This window comes from Oryx dammah, unplaced genomic scaffold, assembly GCF_014754425.2.
Source record: "Oryx dammah isolate SB20612 unplaced genomic scaffold, SCBI_Odam_1.1 HiC_scaffold_9, whole genome shotgun sequence".
Classification (NCBI taxonomy): Eukaryota; Metazoa; Chordata; class Mammalia; order Artiodactyla; family Bovidae; genus Oryx; species Oryx dammah.
In genome coordinates, this window is record NW_024070193.1 from 33,020,671 (window position 1) to 33,042,955 (window position 22,285).

Sequence of the window (22,285 nt, forward strand, 5' to 3'; positions counted from 1 at the left end):
TTAATTCTGGCCATAATTGCTGCTTTTCCTTAGAAATCATTAAAGTGTATGCCTCAATTAAAAACTCTGCATGATTCTGCTGTGATACTGAAAATGTTATTAGATGTAGGAATCTAATATGAAAGGTAAATATTTCTGCTTTTGGCAAAAGTGGAGGATTTAAGAAAAATAAATTAAGATGAGAAAGTTGGTCTTACCCATGACCTTGAGCTCAGCACTAGAATAGACGAGACCATGTTTGTTCTCTGCTATGCACTGGAACATGCCAGAATCGGTCACATTTAGGTTTGATATTGTAAGGGCACCATTTTCTATCTGTATTCTCTCCTAGACAATAATAAAAATGCCTTGCATATAAATGTATATACCATTTTAGATGAAAAATGATAACCACTGAATATTATTTCAATCATGCCAACAGTATCCTTAATTTCCCTCATAGTATTAGGCAATCTGACCTGAAATTTAAATGATTCCATTATCTGAAATGCTGAGAATGACTTAACAGCTAGACATTAAAAATACTCATAAATCTACTGCAGTCAAAAAGTATATCAGTAAAATAAATAACAAAGCATAAATGGAAAATATTGCAACTATTTCATTTTTCCCTATGGATAAAGTTGCAGATTTTAAGAAATGTACCAGGTTTCCAACCCATGAACTGGAAAGGTTTTCACCAGTTTTTAAAGATGGTGACGATAACCCTGTATGCGAGACAGCAAAAGAGACACAGATGTATAGAACAGACTTTTGGACCCTGTGGGAGAGGGAGAGGGTGAGATGATTTGGGAGAATGGCATTGAAACATGTATAATATCATGTAAGAAATGAATCGCCAGTCTAGGTTCAATGTAGGATACAGGATGCTTGGAGCTGGTGCACTGGGATGACCCAGAGAGATGGTATGGGGAGGGAGGTGGGAGGGGTGTTCAGGATTGGGAACTCATGTACACCTGTGGCAGATTCATGTTGATGTATGGCAAAACCAATATAGTATTGTAAAGTAAAATAAAAAAAATAAAATAAAATCATGAAAATTGAAGACATAATAAATTCTGTGTATTAAAAAGGGTGCTGGAAAACATATATCTATTTAAGGTTTGTAAGTATTATGAATGGTTATGTGGAGAAATCTGAAGGAACATAAGTGACTTAGTACAACAATTTTTTAAAAAAGCAAAAATTACATGGCTTGAGAAGTGATTGAGAAAATACTCATCTAACAAGGTAAGGATATAATTGATACACTTATTCTCCAGAGGCCATCCATGTTATCAAACAGGAAAAACAGAAATCACATTCTACGTCTGATTAAAATAAAGCCTTCTCTAATTTCAAAATGAAAAAAAAAATAGTGCAGTGAACCTTTGAACAACAAAGTTTGAACTATGGGGGGGGGTGGTCCACTTACTTGCATACTTTTTCATTGAAAACTGCAAATATTACAGGACCTCACAGTCCCTGGTTGGTTGCATCCATGGATCAGGGACACAGAGAACTGATTATAAATTATACAAGAGCTAACACTTGCACTGTTCATAGGTTGACTTTATATCATGAACTAAATTCATAAAATAATCTTTCTTCAGTGAAATTCAATACTGAAAATATTTCCTCCTTGGAAGACTGGGTACTTGATTTTATCCTTTTTTCCCTTGTACCACTTCTCAGATGAATGTGATAGAAACTCTTCGGATGAATGTGTGCAAACTCACCAGTTTACTCTGGCAGTTGGTACCAGAAAAGGCATTTATACAAGTGGGAAAAAGGCGTATTAACCAGGCACATGACCTTACCTCAAGCACAAGGGCTTCTCCATTTTTCAACCATCGGTAGGAGGGTTTGGGCTTACCACTAGCCCGACATTCCCAGTAAAGACTGTCCTCCACTGCTAATTCTACATCTTTTATGAGTTGAACCCAATGAGGCTTTGCTGCAATGAAAAAAAAAAATTCAAACCACTCCACAATAAAAAACAAATACTTTATCCACATAAATATAAGTGGATATGACTATGGGCAATAATAGATTAATGTAAACTAATGTAATGTAAGTGGCTAAACTGTATTTAATTCACTAGGTATTTACTAAGTGGGTATGTAAAACATTTCTAGATTTGAGAATGGATGTTACAACTTGCCCTTTCCTGAGTCAAATTCATTATGCTTTCTGTTTTCAAAATTCTGGGCACTGTATTACGTTCTTCAGATATCAGCAGAAAAATGCAGGTACACAAACTATATAGATTTTCTTGTCCAAGTACATTTTTGAATTATGAGCTCACAACTGATGACAACTTAATTATGTGAATGACAGCAGATATCAGTCTTAATTATGCACTAAAAATCAGCATCAATAGAAGAGAAACTTGTACAGCAGAAGAAAAAAAAGTATTTCCTTCAAGTTAGAAATAACTCTTAATTAAATACAAACCAGTGAACATCTTATGAACCTCTGTGCAAATTAAAATGAAATCAGGGAAAGATGGATAAATTCGTTCAATTTGAATCAAATGATTTTTTATGAAAAAGAAGTAACTCATGCAACCTTAAATTATGTATGCAAATCAGTTGCATCAAGTGGATTTATCATTTTTACTTACATTTTGAAGACAATTGGGAAGTCCCTTTAATGATGAAAGCAACATACCACTCACAATGAAAGTCAATCAACATTCAAAGTATATTCAGCCAACTCTCAGTCTATGTTTTAGCTCTGAGACTAGGAGGTGAGATGTCTTCCTGCTTTCACATTGCATTATACATGTGATGTGTACTTCGGAGTTCACATTTGCATCCTCCATATGAAGAAAGATTTTATCTATTTCTATTTAATTTCAACCATGGGAAGATTTGTCTTTCTGTTTATATCTCATAAAATTGCCTTTTCTATAAATGAAACTGAAACTATAGCTATTCAGCTTTTAGAGAAAATGTACCCATCGAAGTTTTACCTTATTTTGTCTTTTTATAAAGTATAAACTGCTTGCCCAATCTGAAGTATAATTCAGTCCCAAATCACTCCTCTCTACTCTATATTGAAACATACTGTCTCCTTTCAGGAATTAATCAGCCTAGGTGGGATGAGACTACAATAGACTCACATATGATCCCTTGACTGAGGCTCAAGTTTCTAGTAAAAATTTCCACTGGCTTCTCATGGTACTGTTCTTCAAATGGAAAGATAATTTGCTGGACTAAGCAAATCCTAAGATTGCAATTGCCGCATAATGTGATTTATCCCCTTATTCCATCATATGAGATTCAAATATTCTACTGGACCATTTTTTACATGAAATATCAGAGCAGATAATCAGAGAACTGCAAGGTATTTATTGAACAGACTAGACTTCAGACAGAATTTTAAAGGAACTTTCATGAAACTTTCTAATTGATTTCTGATTTCTTTTTTTAACTGAGATTTTTTTTTTTCATTTTATTTTTTGGCTGCACTGCACTGCATACGGTATCTTAGTTTTCTGATGAGGGATCAAACGTGTGACCCCTGCAATGAAAGTGCAGAGTCCTAATCACTGGACCGCCAGGAGTTCCCTCTAATTTATTTCTTAGGTACATATAAAAATGGACTAAAGCAACCATCTACCTCATTTACTAAGTATAGCGGATGATGTTTGTTGTCTATTGTGTATCCGTTTTCTCTCTTCTTTATTCCTAAGATGCCCTCATTTTTTATTGAATTATCTTCTCTTCTACAAAATCGAGGGAAACCTGACCATATTCTGTGTTCCAAAAAAGGCTCGTAAGTTGTTTAAGTCAATTCGCCTTGTTAGTGATTGGTTTAGGAATGAACACGCAGCCAATGAGATCTGAGACGTGAGCTGCAAGATGTTTTAGAGAAAGGAAGCATGCACAAGAACTAATGTGCTGGTCACTGCTGGTAGCCATTCTGTGACTGTCAGGGAAATCAACATGCAGAGAAAGAGAAAAGGTAAGGGCAGAAAGAAACGCCACAGAGAAACTGAGCCAGGGCCTAATTATAAGACACTTAAATGTCAGCTTAGCTTTGAATGTCTTGCCAAACAAGCAAACAAGGGTTTATTATTAGTGCAGGGCTGCCATTCCACAGAGCTAAAAACATTCCTACTAAAACATTAAGTGGGCCAGGAACTGGCTGTTTAGAAAGGAGAAAATCAGCTTGGACTTGTTTGTGGTCAACTTAGAGCCATATAACCACATGGTTTAGGTGTCCCCAACACATATCCATATCATCCCACCAATATGTAGAACATGGCATCTGGGAAACGGCAAGTTGGTGCTGTGTATTCTAACCAAATCTCGTAATTAGAAGAAAGAATTACAACACAGAATGGCTCATGCTATCAATCCACACCTCCGTTTTGTTCCTGGCAGATCCTATAAACTTACAATAAAACAAGTGTCAATGTAATCAGATGTAATGCACTTGCAAACTTCACATCCTTTTGAAGACGGTTTAAGACGGTTTACTTGTCTGTATACTTGTCTTTGCAAAATTTTTCCTCTCTGCAATATTTATGTACACTATACAAGTTAGCATTGCAAATTATTTCAATTTTAAGTTTTTAAAATAAATAGACTATATTGTCATTTTCCGTTCACAGAAGTGATCAATTCTCATTCATTTTACAATGTTTTCAATGGTTAAACTGCAAAAATACATTCACTGAATTTACATCTTCACATATTTTATAGTCATTTTATAAAATGATTTATTTATACTTTCTAAATCATACTTTCATAACAATACTTAATATTTTTTTTTAATAAAAGTGATTTGAAAACAAGTTCGGGCAAAAAAAGATAATCTAATTTTCCTAAGACCCTGATGCCGGGAAAGATTGAAGGCAGGAGGAGAAGGGGACGAGAGAGGACTAGATGGTTGGATGGCATCACCCACTCAATGGGCATGAGTTTGAGTAAACTCCGGGAGTTGGTGATGGACAGGGAGGCCTGGCACGCTGCAGTCCATGGGGTCACAAAGAGTCAGACATGACTGAGTGACTGAACTGATCTGAATTTTCCTAAAAATAGACTCTAAACAAAGGTAACTGTATTAACCTTTCTTATCCAAATATAACAGTACATAAAATAAATGTGACTACAAATTAAAGGCAGCAAACATGGTATATTTTTATTATTGGAAAGCATAGAATAATACAGAAGAGGTCCATCGAGCCTGAGTTTATGTGGTTGGACTAATGCAGTAATTGCGAGTTTTCCCAGTAGACAGTTTCTTTCTGCTTAGTAAAGATCACAGAGAAAGATATAAAATCCCATTTTCTAGAGGTAATAGAAGACAGAAAGGAGATCTCTCCTTGATTCCGTTAAGTAAGTAAATTGCTATTCTTAACCACCCCCAAAAAGTGAATATTTCATTATCATATGAATCAGTTTAAAATGCAGTAAGAATATATTATGTCTCCAACTTCATTGCAAAATTTTCTTTCTTTTTAATTCCTTTTATGATAAATATTTATCCCCATTTAACAAAGAACAGAACAAGCTGGACATTGAGATTCTGCTAAAATCTCCTACCCAGCCTCCAACCCCAATACTAATAATTTATAGAGAGAGCAAAACGTAAAAATCCAATATGCTGAAAGTGAAGGCTTACCATAGTAAGTGAGACGCCCCCTGGCAACATTTTTCCCTCGTGAATTCTCAGCAATGCATTCATAGGAACCTGAATCTTCCTGTTGGAAGTTGGGAATTTCAAGCACACCACTGAACTTCCTTAACTTAATTTTACTGGAAAAAGGCAGTCCATCACTTCTTCTCCAATTAATCTGGGGTACAGGACTATGAAGAAATTTATCAAGTTATTCGCTATTTAAGCAATGCCTGGAAGCCTTTTAGGCTTGACAAAATAAAAGTTTTGTTAGGATAGAATAAAAATGGCACAGATTTTTCAAATGCAGAAACAGTAAGCTATCAATTACTAAACCTGCAAATGCAAAGATTTATCTCTTTAACTTGATATTTTAATAAAATAAACTGTGCATTTTCTCAAGTTAATTAATAATTTAGAGAAAATGCATTCCCACAGTATTATAATACAACAAATGAACAAGCAAAAGAAAAATAACACAAATTTAGTTTATGAAATTAGGCAGGCACAGTCATTTACTGCAAATTGTCTTTAAAATTTCAAACTAAATTATATATGTGAATTTCCCCTCTATTTTAATTTTCCTTTACTTCTAAATGAAAGAAATTTTTAGAAAATAAGGAAAAGAAGAGTCTGTCAAAAGCTATCTTGATCTCTCACAGCAACCAAATGTTTCTGCATATCGGTGTAAATGTTATAAAACTTACTTTCCAAGGGCAAAACATTCCAATTTCACAGTTGAACCTTTAGCTGCTGGAAGAGTTTCTGGAAACTGAACTTCTATTTTTGGCTCATATTCACCCATCACACCTGTAAACACACAATACAAAGTTAATGGTTTCAATGTTTCCTTTGGAATTATCCCATTTTTCTTATATAAATTTTTTTTTGCTCTATTTTGAAGTACTTCCTCCTAATGATTTAAATTACTGACTTGCCATCTAGTAGGTACTTTTAGAAGTTGTGTTACCTTGGGCCAAATATGCAATATCATTAAACATGTGGAAAGTTTGGATTCCATGATTCATAAGTTACAGCTTACAGAGGAGTTTCAAGAAAACAACTAGACCTTTTTTACATTATATAAAATGGAAGGCTTTTTTATTCTGTATTCAATTTGGAAATTTCTAGTCAAACTTCAATATACAATATATTTTGACTTCTTAAAATATCCTAAAGAGCAAAAATTATGGAAGGAAATTTACTTAATGGTACCCTGGTAGCATAGACACCAACCTTAAACTTATTAAATAGCTCCCTGAAGTCAAGAAATGGTAATGCAATAAACAAGAAAGGTCAAATTCAATTATACCTGACTGGAAAGAAGTACTTAGATACTTTGTGTTCATGGCATTGTGCCATGATATTGTTTTCAGATATTGTTTTGTGTAACTGGGACAGTACCCAGGCTTATAAATCTGCTTTGCAGTTCATGGGCTCCCTTGAAACAATCACTGAGGGGCTAAAGAAACATATGTTTTCCTTTTCCCCCCTCAAGTTTTAGTGAGGTATGACTGACAAATAAAGACTGCATAATGTCATTTTTTAGGTGTACAAAATGATAAGTTCATACATGTATACATTGTGAAATAATAACACCAGTCAAGTTAACATATTTAACACCTCACATAGTTACTGTTTTCAATTTTTAAAAATAATTTTTTTTTCTCTAGTGAGAATATTTAAGATCTACTCTCTAAGCCAATTTCAAGTACACAACACAGCATTACTATAATCACTATGCTGGTACGGGTAGGGGAAATGAGATGATGTTGGTCAGATACACAGACCAAACTTTCAATTATAAGATGAATAAGTTCTAGGGATCTAATGTACAATTTTTTCCCCTTTAATTTTATTTATAGATGCTTTTAAACTATAACAAAATATCTAGAACTTTAATAATCTCAGGCTGGCAAAAGTCAAGACGGGTGACATCATTAGAATACAAGGTGACCCCCAGGCTTGGAGGGTTCATATTTGATTTAAAAGCATAGTGCCACCATCTTGAAATTCTGTAAAAAATTTTACAAGCAATTCCTCACTTTCACTCAGTACCAGCCCCTGCAAACTAGGAAGCCAGTTCTGAGTAAGAATTACATTACAGGTTGATGGAATCATTTTAGCTACTGTACTCATAAATGTTTTTTGTTCTGAAAAAATAAAAATAATTCTGCAGGATATACTTTTCACTTTTCCTGATTTGTTTTGTCTTGTATTCACAACAGCGTTTCCAGTTAGACTTGCCCCTTGAAATATTTCCTACCGTCAGAACGAAGCACCAAAGGCGTTGGGGAGCCCAACACTCTGGCATTTGTCACTGTGCTAGTCACCACACACGTGTAATTGCCCACATCAGATGGCTCCACTTTGGCAACGTAGAGGTGGCCTGTCTCTTGAGAGACAAACCTCCGACTATCTTCTTCGACAAATGACGGATATTCATTGAAGATCCAAGCATATGACAGTTCTAGTAAAATTTTTAGAGAAAAGAAATTCCATCATGAAGGAAAGCCTTCTACAATATATTTAAAATATCTGAAATCACCTTTACTGCAAAGCAACACTTAGTGTTTTCTTGCAGGTCATGGAGAGAAACCATTACATGACATGAGGCTGTGTTCATTCTGCATTCTACGGAGGTCACTGTCGACCCACATTCTGGTGGGAGCAATATTATCACTGGCTTCATTATCACTACTCTAAATACTTCCTAACAAGTTTCTCTGGCTTGTCTTGCTCCCTTTTAATTTGTGTCTCCACACTACATGCTCTATGATTTCTCAAAATTATCAATCTCATCATGCCACCTCCTGCTATAACACTTTCGGCAATTACTCGGTACTCTTTGGAATAATGAAAAATTGCTTACCTTGAAAATGAGACCATGCATGATTAAGCCCCTACTTATTGCCTTAGAAGCTGAGAAGCCTATGAATGTCTCTTGTTTGTGGGTCTTTCCTTTATACATGCTGCTCTCAGAGGCTGTACTGTCCTTTTGCTCTGTTCAAGGCTTTCCTCCCCTTTCAACACCCAAAGCTCATTCTGTCGAAATAACTTATAACTATTTTTCAAAGATTGGTTCCAACATCATGAATCATCGACTCAGAGAAGTCTTCCTTATCTCGCATTCTCTGAGTAAGTGCTTCTATACAGAGCTACCCTATGCTGATATTACTTAAATTACTTGTCACTTTTATATAATGATCTATTTACTTATCTGTCCTCCCACCACTTGGTAAATAAAAAGAGATGTCAATTTTTAATCCTGCTTGCCTTCCTCTTCTAAAATTAGCAAATGGAAACATCCAAAAACTTCTGTCCTCAATAAATATTTATTGAGTTAATTAAGATAAAATTATGTTACTAATGTCTAAATCAAGTCCAACATTAGAGTTTTCCTGAACTTTGGGAACAAGGCAACTAACTCTCCCTAAAGGAACTGTTGTTCTCCTCCTCTGTGATAATAAGGGCTAAATATTATGCTGCTTTGTTCTAGATGCTCATGTTTTTCAGAAGCAAGTCATTATGTAAGTATAGTTATCGTAGTTGGCTTAATTTAATTTTTTCTTTCTGTGGTGGTATTTTCTTTTACAATTTCACTAACCTTGTAGCACTGCTTCATACTATAGTACCTTCCAAAAGCATCTTTAAAGACCAGATGCAATAAAAATCAATTTTAATGAATAACAAACTCAAAGAAATGTATTAAAGGCATAATTCCAATGGTGTAGGGTCTTTCCACTTGTTAGAGGGAGACTGGGTGAGAGTTACTAAGGGTTTCAGAGGAAGGAGAGATGACATTCTTATAACTGAAGAACAGGTCTTAAAAAACAGGAGAATATTCTGACATGAAGGGATAAAAGTGCTCCTGAGGGAGGGAAAAGAGCATGTAAAAGGCAAACAGGGTGAAGAGCAAGCACCTGGTGAAAATGAAAAATGACTGTCTCTCTTCTGCCTTGAAAGCAACTGGGAATGTTGGATGATTCTAAAGCTTAGTAATTCAATGTCATACTGTGCAGATGTTCAGAAACATTGATTTGTAATCATGAGCTGAGCTTTACATCGGGCTATCGTATCAGCAGAGTGTTTCATGAAACTCTACTCAGTCATGTGATTTGTTTGTTAAATTGTATGAAAACAAAAATGTATCTCCAACATCCACTCCACAGTTGGTCTTCTGCCTATCCTGATGGTGATTTCTCTTGCACTAGTACTAAATAAACTACAGAGCTAAACAATGCTGTAGGCTTCCCTAATGGCTCAGTGGGTAAAGAATCCACTGCAATGCAGGAGATCTGGGTTCAGTCCCTGGGTTGGGAAGATCCCCTGGAGAAGGGAATGGCAACCCACTCCAGTATTCTTGCCTGGAGAATCCCATGAAGAGACGAGCCTGGCGGGCTACAGACCATGGGGGCTCAAAGAGTCAGGATATGACATGACTAATCAGGCTTTCTTTGTTTTAAAGAAAGCAAAGCAAAGCAATCTTATTCTGCTTTTTGAAATGTTTTATTCATGAAATTAATATGATTGTGCCTCTCTCTTTAATCCAGGGAGAGTAAAACTTCTACTGCTCCCTGACAGAATAGGCTACTTCCAGCTAACGAAGTTCCCCTAGGGTGTTAATGCTACCATTCCTGCAGGATTCCTCACAAGGGCAACTAAGGCTTGAGGACTCCCCACCAGAATGGCCATGATGTCTTCAGAACTGTGCTCTGGCATTCTGCCTGCCCAAGTTTTCCTCCCCTATCTTTGTTCAAAGCTTTCAGAGCTGAATCTCAGTCTGAATCTCCCTTGACCCGTTGCTGCTTCCTTCCTCCTTATCCTTTACATGCACTTTTTCTGTTTTGTTTGCTTGTTTATGTTTTTTTTTTTTTAATGTCTGATTCTCTGATCCCATCTTGTAGTCTGTCTCTTAGGAAACCTGAATTCACATGGTGTTGCTGAAATTGAGCAACACACTATCTTCCTTTATTGAGGTGTATTTAAAAACTGCCTCTCCCATCAGACCTGGAGGAAACATTTCCTTTCACTCACTTTCTTTCAGGCAACTATCCCTTTCCACAACTTCCATCAAGAGAGTCCCGCTCCTCATCCCCCAAGCTCTTCAAATTTACAAATTGATCTTTGGTTTATTCTTAGTGGCTCAGCTGGGAAAGAATCTACCTGCAATGTGGGAGACTGGGTTTGATTCCTGGGTTGGGAAAATCCCCTGGAGAAGGGAAAGGATACCCACTCCAGTATTCTGGCCTGGAGAATTCCAAGGAGGGTATAATCCATGGGGTTGCAAAGAGTCTGACACAACTGAGTGACTTTCTCTCTCACTTTTCCACTTTTATTCTTAGTACCTGTCCTCTAGAGAAGTCCAGACAAATCAGTATCCCGGAGTCAGTGTAAGCCTATCTTGATACCTAACTCGTGCCCCCTCAAAGAAGAAAAATTTCCACCATTTATGTAATCTTTCTGGGCTTAGTTATTGATTTCTTATTGTTCAGTCACTATGCTGTGTCCAATTCTTTGCAACCCCATGGACTGCATAAGGCCAGGCTCCTCTGTCCTCCACTGAGTTTGCTCAAATTCATGTCCATTGATGCTATCTAACCATCTCCTTCCATGCTGCTCCCTTTTCCATTTGCCTTCAGTCTTTCCCAGAATCAGGGTCTGTTCCAATGAGTCAGCTCTTCACATCAGCTGGCCAAAGTATTGGAGTTTCAGCTTTAGCAACAGTCCTTCTAATGAATATTCAGAGTTGATTTCCTTTAGAAATGACTGGTTTGATCTCCCTGCTGTAGAAGGGACTCTCTAGAGTCTTCTCCAGCACCACAGTTTGAAAGCATTGATTCTCTGGCTCTCAGCCTTCTTTATGGTCCAACTCTCACACATGTAGGTGATTACTAGAAAAACTATAGCTTTGATTATACGGACCTTTGTTGGCAACTGATACCTCGGGTTTTTAATACACTGTCTAATTTTGTCATAGCTTTCCTTCCAAGGAGCAAGTGTCTTTTAATTTCATGGCTGCAGTCACTGTCCGCAATGATTCTGGAGCACAAGAAAATAAAACCTGTCACTGCTTCCACTTTTCTCCTTCTAGTTGCCATGAAGTGATGGGACCAGATGCCATGATCTTAGTTTTCTGAGTGCTGAGTTTTAAGCCAGCTTTTTCACTCTCCTCTTTCACTTTTATCAAGAGGCTCATTAGCTCCTTTTCACTTTCTGTCATTAGAACGGTATCATCTCCATATTTATGGTTGTTTATATTTCTTCCAGAAATCTTGATTCCAGCTTGTGGTTCATCAAGCCTGGCATTTCACATGATGTACTCTACATATAAGTTAAATAGGCAGGATGGCAACATATTGCCGTGATGTGCTCCTTTCCCAATTTGGAACCAGTCTGCTGTTCCATGTCCGGTTCTAAATGTTCCTTCTTGACCTGCATACAGGTTTCTAAGGAGACAGGTAATATGGTCTGGTACTCCCATCTCTTTAAGAATTTTTCATAATTTTGTTGTGATCCACACAGTTGAAGGCTTTAGCATAGTCAGTGAAGCAAAAGTAGATGTTTTTCTGGAATCCTCTTGGTTTTTTGATGATCCAATGGATGTTGGTTCCTCTGCCTCTTTGAAACACAGCTTGTACACTGGAATTTCTTGGTTCACACTCTGTGGAAGCCTAGCTTGAAGGCTTTTGAGCATAACCTTGCCAGCATGTGGAATGAGTGCAATTGTATCGTAGTCTGAACACTCTCTGGCATTGCTTCCTTTGGGATTGGAATGAAAACTGACTTTTTCCCATCCTGTGGCCACTGCTGAGTTTTCCAAATTTTCTTACATACGAGTGCAACAGTTCATGGTTCACATACTGTTCAAGCCTGGTTGAAGAATTTTGAGCATTATTTTGCTAGCATGTGAGATTAGTGCAATTGTGAGGTAGCTCAAGCATTCTTTGGCATCGCTTTTCTTTGGGATTGGAATGAAAACTGAACTTTTCCAGTCCTGGGGCTACTGCTGAGTTTTCCAGATTTGCTGGCATATTGAGTGCAGCACATGAACAGCATCATCTTTTAGGACTGTAAGTAGCTCAGCTGGAATTGCATCACCTCCACTAGCTATGTTTGTAGAAATGCTTCCTAAGGCCCACTTGACTTCACACTCCAGGATGCCTGGCTCTAGGTGAGTGACCAAACCATCTTGGCTATCTGGGTCATTAATACGTTTCTTGTATAGTTCTTCTGTGTATTCTTGCCTAGTTTTCTTAATCTTTTCTGCTTCTGTTAGGTCCTTGCAGTTTTTGTCTTTTATTGTGCCCACCCTTGCATGAAATGTTTCCTTGATCTCTCCAATGTTCCTGATGAAATTTCTATAGTCTGTCCCATTCTATTGCTTCCCTTTGCACTGTTCATTGAAGAAGGCCTTCTTGTGTCTCCTTGCTGTTCTCTGGAACTCTGCATTCAGCTGCATATATCATTCTCTTTCTCCCTTGCTTTGCACTTCTTTCCTTTTCCTCATCTATTTGTAAAACCTCCTCAGACAACCACTTCGCCTTCTTGCAGTTCTTTTTCTTTGGGATGGTTTTGGTCACCATCTCCTATACAATGTTACAAACCTTCGTTCATAGTTCTCCAGGAACTCTGTCTCCCAAATCCAATCCATTCATTCTATTCATCATGTCCACCATATAATCATAAGGGATTTGATTTAGGTCATATGTGAATGGTCTAGTGGTTTTCCCTACTTTCTTCAATTTAAGCCTGAATTTTGCAATAAGAAGCTCATGATCTGAGCCACCAGCAGCTCCAGGTCTCATTTTTACTGACTGTATAGAGTGCCTCCATCTTTGGCTGCAAAGAAAATAATCAGTCCAATTTTGGTAGCCTTAAACCACCGTACAATAACCCACCTATTGGAATATGATGTAACTAGAATAATACAGTGGTTTTCCTCCACTGCTTCCTCCAAAGACATCCTCAGAAAATCAAGAAGGATAAAAAAAAAAAAAATCTAACAACACAAAATACGAACGCTAAGGTTTTGAGCTGGAATAAGCAGAGGAAATAGGAAAATCAGAAAGAAATACCACTGTGGAGATGGGAAAAAGGTTGTCCTGAAAAAAGATTTTGAGATTCTAGGAAGATAACTTAGAAGCAAATGCCTAATACATGGGCAGAAACCTAGCAAACAAAAGTTTAAAAAGAGATCCCGGGCTTAATGGTAGACAGGATAGTTTGCATTCTTTGAGTTTATATACTTTTAATCTAGAACATGTCTGCCGGGAGCCAGCGTGAGGAGCTCCACTCTTGGCAAGGGTCATGAGGAAGGAGGCTCAGCATTACACAAAGGTGAGATCGAGCCCCTGTTCCTGAGCATCTACCCCCAAAACCAGAGTGCCTACTTTACTGTTTTATGCTCTCACCTATACCTCTGAGTTTACAGGGGGCTGACCCGCCACCACCTCTCTCGGAGAAGGAGTTAACTTGCAGCTCCAGTTAATAAAAATTCCTGGGTGTGACAAGAGTGTTTCAACTTATAAACTCCTCTGAAGGTTCTCTAGCCTGCCTGAGCAAGTTCGTCCGGCCACATGTGATTGTTTACAGCCTCCCAACCATGAGAGGCACGAGATGCTTTAAAACTTTCTAAATACAGACACTTTTGAGAAGTTAGAAAATTATTAGTATAGTATAGTGGGTTGATTAGAAATTATATTGGTGAAGGGTTTTTCATTTGTTGAGCCAATATTTGCTGCTAAATCTCCATATTCCCTGCCCTTATAATGAATATAACTAGCATATAGGAGAAATAAGTATTAACCTTTAAGATTACTCATGTTAAACTTTAGGCTAAGTAAATTCCTTTCTTGATTGTAACCTACTACACCCTCACCCTATAGGAATGCAACTTTATCTGGTACCTTCAGAGGGTGGTGCCTGGTTTAAGAAAAATCACCCCTGGAAAATAAGCTTTTTGGTTGACTGTTATCAGAAAGAAAGGATCATAAAATGTCAGCAGGCCTCATGGCCAGAAAATGATGTAAAACCCCTAAGACCTTTTTGTATACATTTATATGAAGCACCTGATTTTGATTAAGGTCAGGACTGCTGACCCCCGTGTGACTTTAAAATTTCCATTTGTCTCTATGTGTAACAAAAGGTATATAAGCAAACCTAAAAATAAAGAAATCGGATCAGTTTCTGGAAAGACTGATTCCCCCGTGTCATTCTTTCTTGTTCCCCTTTTTTTGGCTGAATTCCCATCTGGAGTGTGGGTGCTCGCCAAGCCTGCTGATTTTGCCCTGGCATTTAAGTTTCACGCAAGAGGGAGCCCAAGGTGGGCACCCTCCGATATTCAAGTGAGCGCCGGTGGCCTACGTAGGTGGTGCAAGCTTCTTGTCTCAAAGCTTTATTGGTATCCCACGTAAACCAAGTTATTCAGCCTCTTTTTCTCCACTAATATTTCCTACTACACTATCCATTTTTAATCTCTCTATATATTTGTAATTAAATAAGTCTTTTCCTAGGATGCCGATTCCGTCTCCCCTTCGAATTACTCTGGATCCACCGGGGCTGGACCCCGGCACATGTCTACATCCTAATCCTTAAATTCTGATGATGCTAGCTGGTAGGGCAGGACGGACTTTGAAGATGTTAATGCTTTGAGGGTGTTGCGATGGGACATTTATTTCAGATTATCTGGGTGGAGCCACTGTCACCACAAGGGTCCTTATAAGAGTGAAGCAGGAGGGTCAGAGTCATTGAAAGGATGTGTGATGTCAGAGGCAGAAGTTGTAATCAGAGAAAGATTACTTCAAGATGCTAAATTTTTGGTTTAAAAATGAAGAAAGAGACCACAAGTCCAGGAATGCAATGACTTCTAGAAGCAGGAAAAGACAAGAAATCAGATTTTTCCCTTGGACCTCTGGAAGGAAAGCACATCTGCCAACATCTTGATTTGTAGTCAGGTGAAACTGGCTTTGGACTTTGGACCTTCAGAACTAAGATAGAAGAAATGTGTGTGTTTTAAGCCACTAAATTCACGGTGATTCATTACAGCAGCAATAGGGAAAATAATACAAACAACAAAGGAAATCTGCAGATGTGATCAAGTTGAGACTCTTAGATGGATCTGGAATTATGAAATGTAATCCCAAACATCTTAACAAGCAAAATGGGGAGACAAGAGGGTCAGAACTGCAACCAGGAAAGCAGAGAACAGAGTCATGGGATTGCTGGCTGAGACCAAGAGCCAACAAACATGGGTAGCCTCTAGAAACTGCAGAAGCAAGTGAACGTAGCCCTTTATTTTAGCCCAGTGAGACCTGTGTTGGACTTGAAGGAGAGAAGAATATAGCACCTCAAAATATGTCTGTTTGGCATAAGGATCACTTTAAGTTGGTTATTTTTAAGAAGCAGTACTTAGGTAAAGCTCTGAAAACTGAGTAGAAATTATCCTTTTGTAAGAAATGTTTACATTGAGAGGGGAATCTCTCTGTGTGTACCAGGAAAAAAAGGATGACTAAGCTCTAATCAATGTGGAATTTAAGAACTGAAATCTACATAACGGTCTTCACCTTGTTGACCATACTTCCATACTTTTCCTGACCACCTCCCGTAACAGCTGTCCTCCTCCCCAACCACATTTCCTTCTGTCTTTTATCTGGATATGTTAGTGAAGGTGGTGACTCTGGCCATTACAGGGAGTTATTCATTTTTCTCGGGTCTCTTCAATATATATATGAGATATATGCATGTATACTCAGTTGTGTCTGACTTTTTGAAACCTATGGACTGTAGCTCAGCAGGCTCGTCTGTCCATGGCATTTTTTCAGCAAGAATACTGGAGTGGGTTGCCATTTCCTTCTCCAGGGCATCTTCCCGACCCAGGGATCTAACCTGTATCTCCTGCATCGGCATGCGGATTCTTCACCACTAGCACCACCTGGGCTATCATATATAGAGTGTGCTTATATAATATATGTGTTTTATATTCAAATTCTGCTTGCTTTTCTTCTGTTCACTGGACTCTTATTATGGGTGGGGGGTATCTAAGCCAGGAGACTGGAAGGCTGGAAGGAAAACTATTTTTCCTCCTCCACAGGTTTCTGACCTGCAGCATTGTGAGATAATAAATTTGTGATGTTTTGAGCTATGAAATTTGTGATAATTTGTAACAGTGGCAACAGGAAACTAATACAAATGATGGTGACAGTTCCAACGAAGTGTTCACTATGTGTTAGGCACACTCAATGCTACAGATACAATTTTCAAAGATAAGCAAACAACCAGGGACCAAGAGTGGAGAAAGCCTACCTGGCTAATGACTAAGGAAGAGTTAGCTTTTACACAATCTGTTTATATGATCAATACAAGTAAGGAGGGGTAATTCAAAAAGAGATATTAAGCTACAATGAAACCACAAGGCAAATGAATTAGTCAGTGTTCTATATAAAGATTCAGTCCCCCAAAGATTTATGGAAAGAAATCAAACCTATAGTTATGGTATATACTGTCATGAGTGGTACACAGAATTTTCTAGCACCAACCTACCTTTCTTTACAGACTTCCTCATTGAAATGGAACAAAATATAACTTGTATGTCTTAGAGTGAAGAGGAAGAAGATCTGTACTATTTCATTTGTTGCCTGCATGTCTATGTTAAAATATATACAGTGTCCCTCTGATTAAAAATGTTAGAAAATTATGCAATTCACTGCATTCTGAAAAAAGAAAAAAAAAGTACCTGGCATGGCATAATACTCTCAGAGTTTTATTCATCACAAAAATCTGCATTTGCAATAAATGTTAATTGCATACTGCAAAGAAAAATGTATATCAAATCAGCATTCTTTGGAGACTTTTCAACATCATTTTATGCATGATGATAAATACAAAGCTATAATAAAAATGATAATTTTATATACTCAAACAAGCTAGGCTTTATGAAACCTTTCCCAACCTCTTGTGTAAATCACAAGCCCATTATGCCAAAACTTCTTGGCCGCTGGGCTTTCTATTAACAATGTTACATGAATGTTGGGAATGAGAAATATTTCTTATTAGAGAACAAAGAGGCTTTACCAATCAAAGCCATAAATTAACAAACTGCAGTACTGAACCTCAGCTTTCTAAAAAGTAATACTTGATGAATGACATCATTCCTCCAATCACATGCCTTCCTGAGTCACTTAAGTGTAAGGCCAGTCAACTTAACATGAAATATGTCACCTCAGTGTTTACCTGGAGATACATTAATACACATATTACTGACACTGAAGGTTTTATTTCAGGTTCCATTATAAAATTCTATTATGAGAGATATCCAATCCTTTGTATAGACATTTTCTAGAAGAAATTCTGTCAAACAGAATTGCAGTTGAGCAGATCCGTGCAAGTAACTTAGGCGATTTTCTGTGGTGCCAAGTGGAAAGTGTGACCTACTTTAAAATAAGACATTGAAAAGGGTCTGAGAGCTTGCTTGATGTCACTCAAGATTTTTAACACTGATTCATACAGTTGAGAAGGAAATTTTGCTAGTTTACACATGACACCACAATGACAGAGGATCTAGAACAAATAACATATATAAAACTCTAAAGCAATGGTAGACAATTGAAAATTTGAGTTTCAAAGAAGGATTGAGGATTAGGATAGAAAAGTCTGCACCTTGAAGCAGAAGGCATCTATGGCCACTCCTAACATTTCAATGCCTTGTCTTTCAAAAGTTGTTTTGTAATATCTTTTGGTGACAATATTACTTATACAGGTTTCCAATCCATTCTGATTTACAGGCTTACAGGCTTGGCCTGTGAAGGTCCCAGGATTAGAAAAATGATCAGGGAGGGAAAACACTAAAGGTGTTTCTTTCCTCCTCTCATACCAGGTGGCCACAGATCGGCAAGGAACAGCTAGGAGGTCAAGCCCAGACTGCTACCTGCTTTGTGAACCATGTCTTCTGGAACATACTTACACCTATTCAATCTTCATTGTCTAAGGCCACTTTCAGGCTGTAAGAGCAGAGCGAGTAGCTGACACAAAGACTATATGGCTCGTGAAGCTTCAAAGATTTATCTGATCTTTTTTATTAATTTGTTGACTCTTGTTTTACGTTAATATTATCTCTAGACCAAACTTACGAGTTTGACGACCTCTTAGTGGTCTTATTTATTTTTACTCCTCCCTTCTTTATAGGGCTGTCATGTTGTTCTTTAGTGGAAAAAAAAAAATCACAGAGCTCATGCTAGCCCGTTAGCCCCCTGTACTTCACATTTCTTTGTTTCTCTCTCTTACTTTGGTCAGTACCATGAGGAAGCATATAGCAGCCATTCCATTGTGTAATTATTTCCAAGGAATAATGTAGTTCTGTGATGACTACTTTTGACTCTACTATTTTCTTTTAGGAATGGGGAGTATTTTCAGTGGGTACCTGCATCTTCCATCACATTCTGACTTGACTAGGCATTGCCATCCTTGTCTTCATTTTTATCGCTTCTGCTAGGGAAGCTCATCTCCTAACAAATGCCTTCTGGGTATCATGGCTACTAAAATTGATTTGGTGCCAAAGTGACACTCTTTCCTCCATATTTGTTGAGGCAGAAATGTGCACTGCCCTCTCTAGAGGCTATTTTTTTATATTTTTGTCTCTACATACATGTGTGTGCCTAGGAGGCAGCTGGCTCTTTGAGACCCCGGGGACTTCAGTCCTTCAGGCTCCTCTGTCCATGGAATTCACCAGGCAAGAAGACTGGAGTGGGTGGTCATTCTCTTCTCCAGAGGTTCTTCCTGACCCAGGGAATGAACTCGGGTCTCCTGCATTGTAGGCAGATTCTTTGTTATCTGAGCCATCAGGGAAGCCCGCTTCTATATATGCATTCTTCCTTTTTCTCAAGAACATTTATTTATTTATTTTTCCAATGAACCTCCTCTCTCTCATCCTTAGTTCAAGTTAATTTTGGTGAGACTGTCTCCTTGCTACAAGGCAATCTCAAGAGGTAATACAAGTGGGAGTCAACTGCAGTGACATTCAATACTTAATGTCCAGAAATGATCTGAGGTACAAGAGGAGACAGATTTAGAGATGGATTTGCAAAAACACTTTGCAAGGATGCTAAAAAAAAAAAGGATATTGCTACAGAAAGTGGTTCAGACTTTCATAGAAAATGAGATCTAACAAGGACAGGATGGAGTCATCATGATGCTTTATGAGGATATGACAAGACTTCTCATGCCACAGACCCAATCAGCAGTTACTCATCCCCCAGCTTGTATGAGAACTGCCAGTATTACAATGACACTCAGGAAGAGAGCCACAAAATGGTAGTTAGAAGTTAAGAAAAAAGAGACTTTGGGGAATATAATTCATTTCTTCTTGACTTCCTCATCTTTATTATAAAAATGTACCTTTTCAAAGAGTTTAGATACTCTGAAAATGTTAAAAAAGTGATTTTATGATTAGCTCCCGTGCTATGACATGAAAGTTTCATTGTCATTACGTGCTTGTGCATGCTAAAGGAAAATGCTTTGTAACAAACACATTTTTGTACACTGCTACACTTGATATGGGCTTCCCAGGTGGTGCAGGGGTAAAGAACCCCTGCTGCCGATGCAAGAGACGTTAGAGACAAGATTCAAAGCCTAGGTTGGGAAGATTCCCTGGAGGAGGGCATGGCAACCCACTCCAGTATTCTCGCCTGGAGACTACCATGGACAGAGGAGCCTGGTGGGCTACAGTCCATGGGGTCACAGGGAGTCAGACACAACTGAAGCAAATTAGCATGCACACACACACACACACACACATGCTTGATATACTGTGCATTTGGTGCACAGATCTTAAATATATGCCACATCCTTTAGCCCAGGTTTGCACTTGCTTCATCACTTACACTGAATAATGGATATTTTTAATGACTTCAGTGACAGTAAATAACATTTTCTTTTTAAGTGCAGCCCAAGAGAAGGTAAAGAGTCCTACAGCTCATGGGAGTGCTAATTGGAGCCAATTATAATTTGATTGACCTGCCTTGCTTATTAAAATGATATGCAAAATTTACACTGCCTTTGCAAAATGGAAATTGTCTTTAGTACAAGCTATCTATGGGAAGGCTGCCTTTTAATGAATCTAAAGGTGGTGCTTTTGGGCTATAATTCCCACATCAAACCTCAGAAGCTAATTCCAGACAGGGATTTCATGGGATTGCAAATGATACAAAAGAAGTCTATGGAGGAGGAAAATGTACAATAAAATAAATGAAATAATTAAGGGCTAGTTAACAGAGGAGCAGCATCACAATAACTCTGTCCATTCCTCATCAAGTCTCATTTTCTTTTATGAGAATTATAATGATTTTCTTAAGGAATGTGTTGAGGACTTGATATTTCTCTTCTTACCATGTAGGTGATTTTTTTAAAGCAGAATAAATGTTCATTTTCACTGGTAAATAGAAATCAGGTTATTAGTAGGAGATGAAGTCATTCTGCCAAATCACAAGGGTCTTCGTACAGAAGACAATAAATGAGTTCTTAGGAAGGTAAAGACATTAATGTTTCTCTCTCTCTCTCTCACACACACACACACTACTACTCATACACACACTACTACAGTACTACTACTTATCATTAGTAACATATCAAACTGTTCATCAAAATAGGGTGAATACCATTTAAAAAAACTTATTTTAAAATGGATCTTCACCCTTCCTGGTCTAGCTTTTCTGAATGACAGATTTTAAAAAGTGGTAGCTCCATGATAAATTATACTACTAAAATGGTTTTAAGTTATCTCATTAAAAAAATAAATCAAATGAAAATCAAATGAATCCAAATCAAATAAATATTTGATTATGGCAGGATGTGCAATTATGCCTGAATAAGTGAAATAAACATGATAACAAAAACAAACAAACAAAAAAAACAAGACCCAAAGAAATCAATCACCAAAAGTAATTCCCTTCCTTCAAATCTGCAGGGCTCTATAAATGCCAATTTCTGTAGGCACTAAAGGGTATGCTCTGGAGATTTCATAGCAGCCTCAGGTTCAAGTCAAATATAGATAGAAGTTTGCAGGCTTTCAGAAAAGTGATAGATCACAGAGTCAGAAAAATAGCTTTTAGACCACCTCACATTTCCCTGCCTCCCATGCTCCCTAACACATGTATAAAGGCATATATCACTTTATTGAGTTTCACTTTATTTTGCTTTGCAGATACCCTATTATTTTCCAAACTGAGAGTTTGCAGAAACCCTGTGTTACATGAGTCTATTGGGGCTATTTTTCCAACAGCATTTCCTCACATTCTGTCTCTGTGTCACATTTTGGTAACTCTTGTAATCAATATTTCAAACTTATCATTATTACTATATTTATTATGGGGAACTGTGATCACTGACCTTCCATATTACTGCTGTAAGTGTTCAGAGCATCCACTTAAGACAGCAAATTGCTGGGGGCCAGGAAAGGCTACCCAAAATATGACTCAATGGTATATTGATTATTTTGAATTAAAAGTTACTCAAATGGCCAATGCAGGAGATACACTCTGACCCTCGTTTCTGTCTCAAGAAAGAAAGAAAGAAAGAAAGAAAGAAGGAAATGTCTCCTGGGAAAGGTGCATTCCCGGTGTCTGAAGGTAGAAGGACATCCTTATCACCACAGATAGGAATGTGGGGCCAAGAAGCTCATATA

General features: G+C 37.7%; 1 protein-coding gene across 1 annotated transcript in view; it reads right to left on the bottom strand.

Annotated features, from left to right (window-relative positions):
• Positions 1–22,285, bottom strand: part of CNTN3 (contactin 3) — a 284,442-nt gene that overhangs the window by 115,617 nt on the left and 146,540 nt on the right. Inside the window, exons 5-9 of the mRNA XM_040246384.1 lie at positions 7,877–8,080; positions 6,318–6,420; positions 5,617–5,801; positions 1,800–1,936; positions 198–327 (exon numbers count right to left, since the gene is read on the bottom strand). Coding sequence (XP_040102318.1) covers positions 198–327; positions 1,800–1,936; positions 5,617–5,801; positions 6,318–6,420; positions 7,877–8,080 — 759 coding nt within the window. The remainder of the gene's footprint in view (positions 1–197; positions 328–1,799; positions 1,937–5,616; positions 5,802–6,317; positions 6,421–7,876; positions 8,081–22,285) is intronic.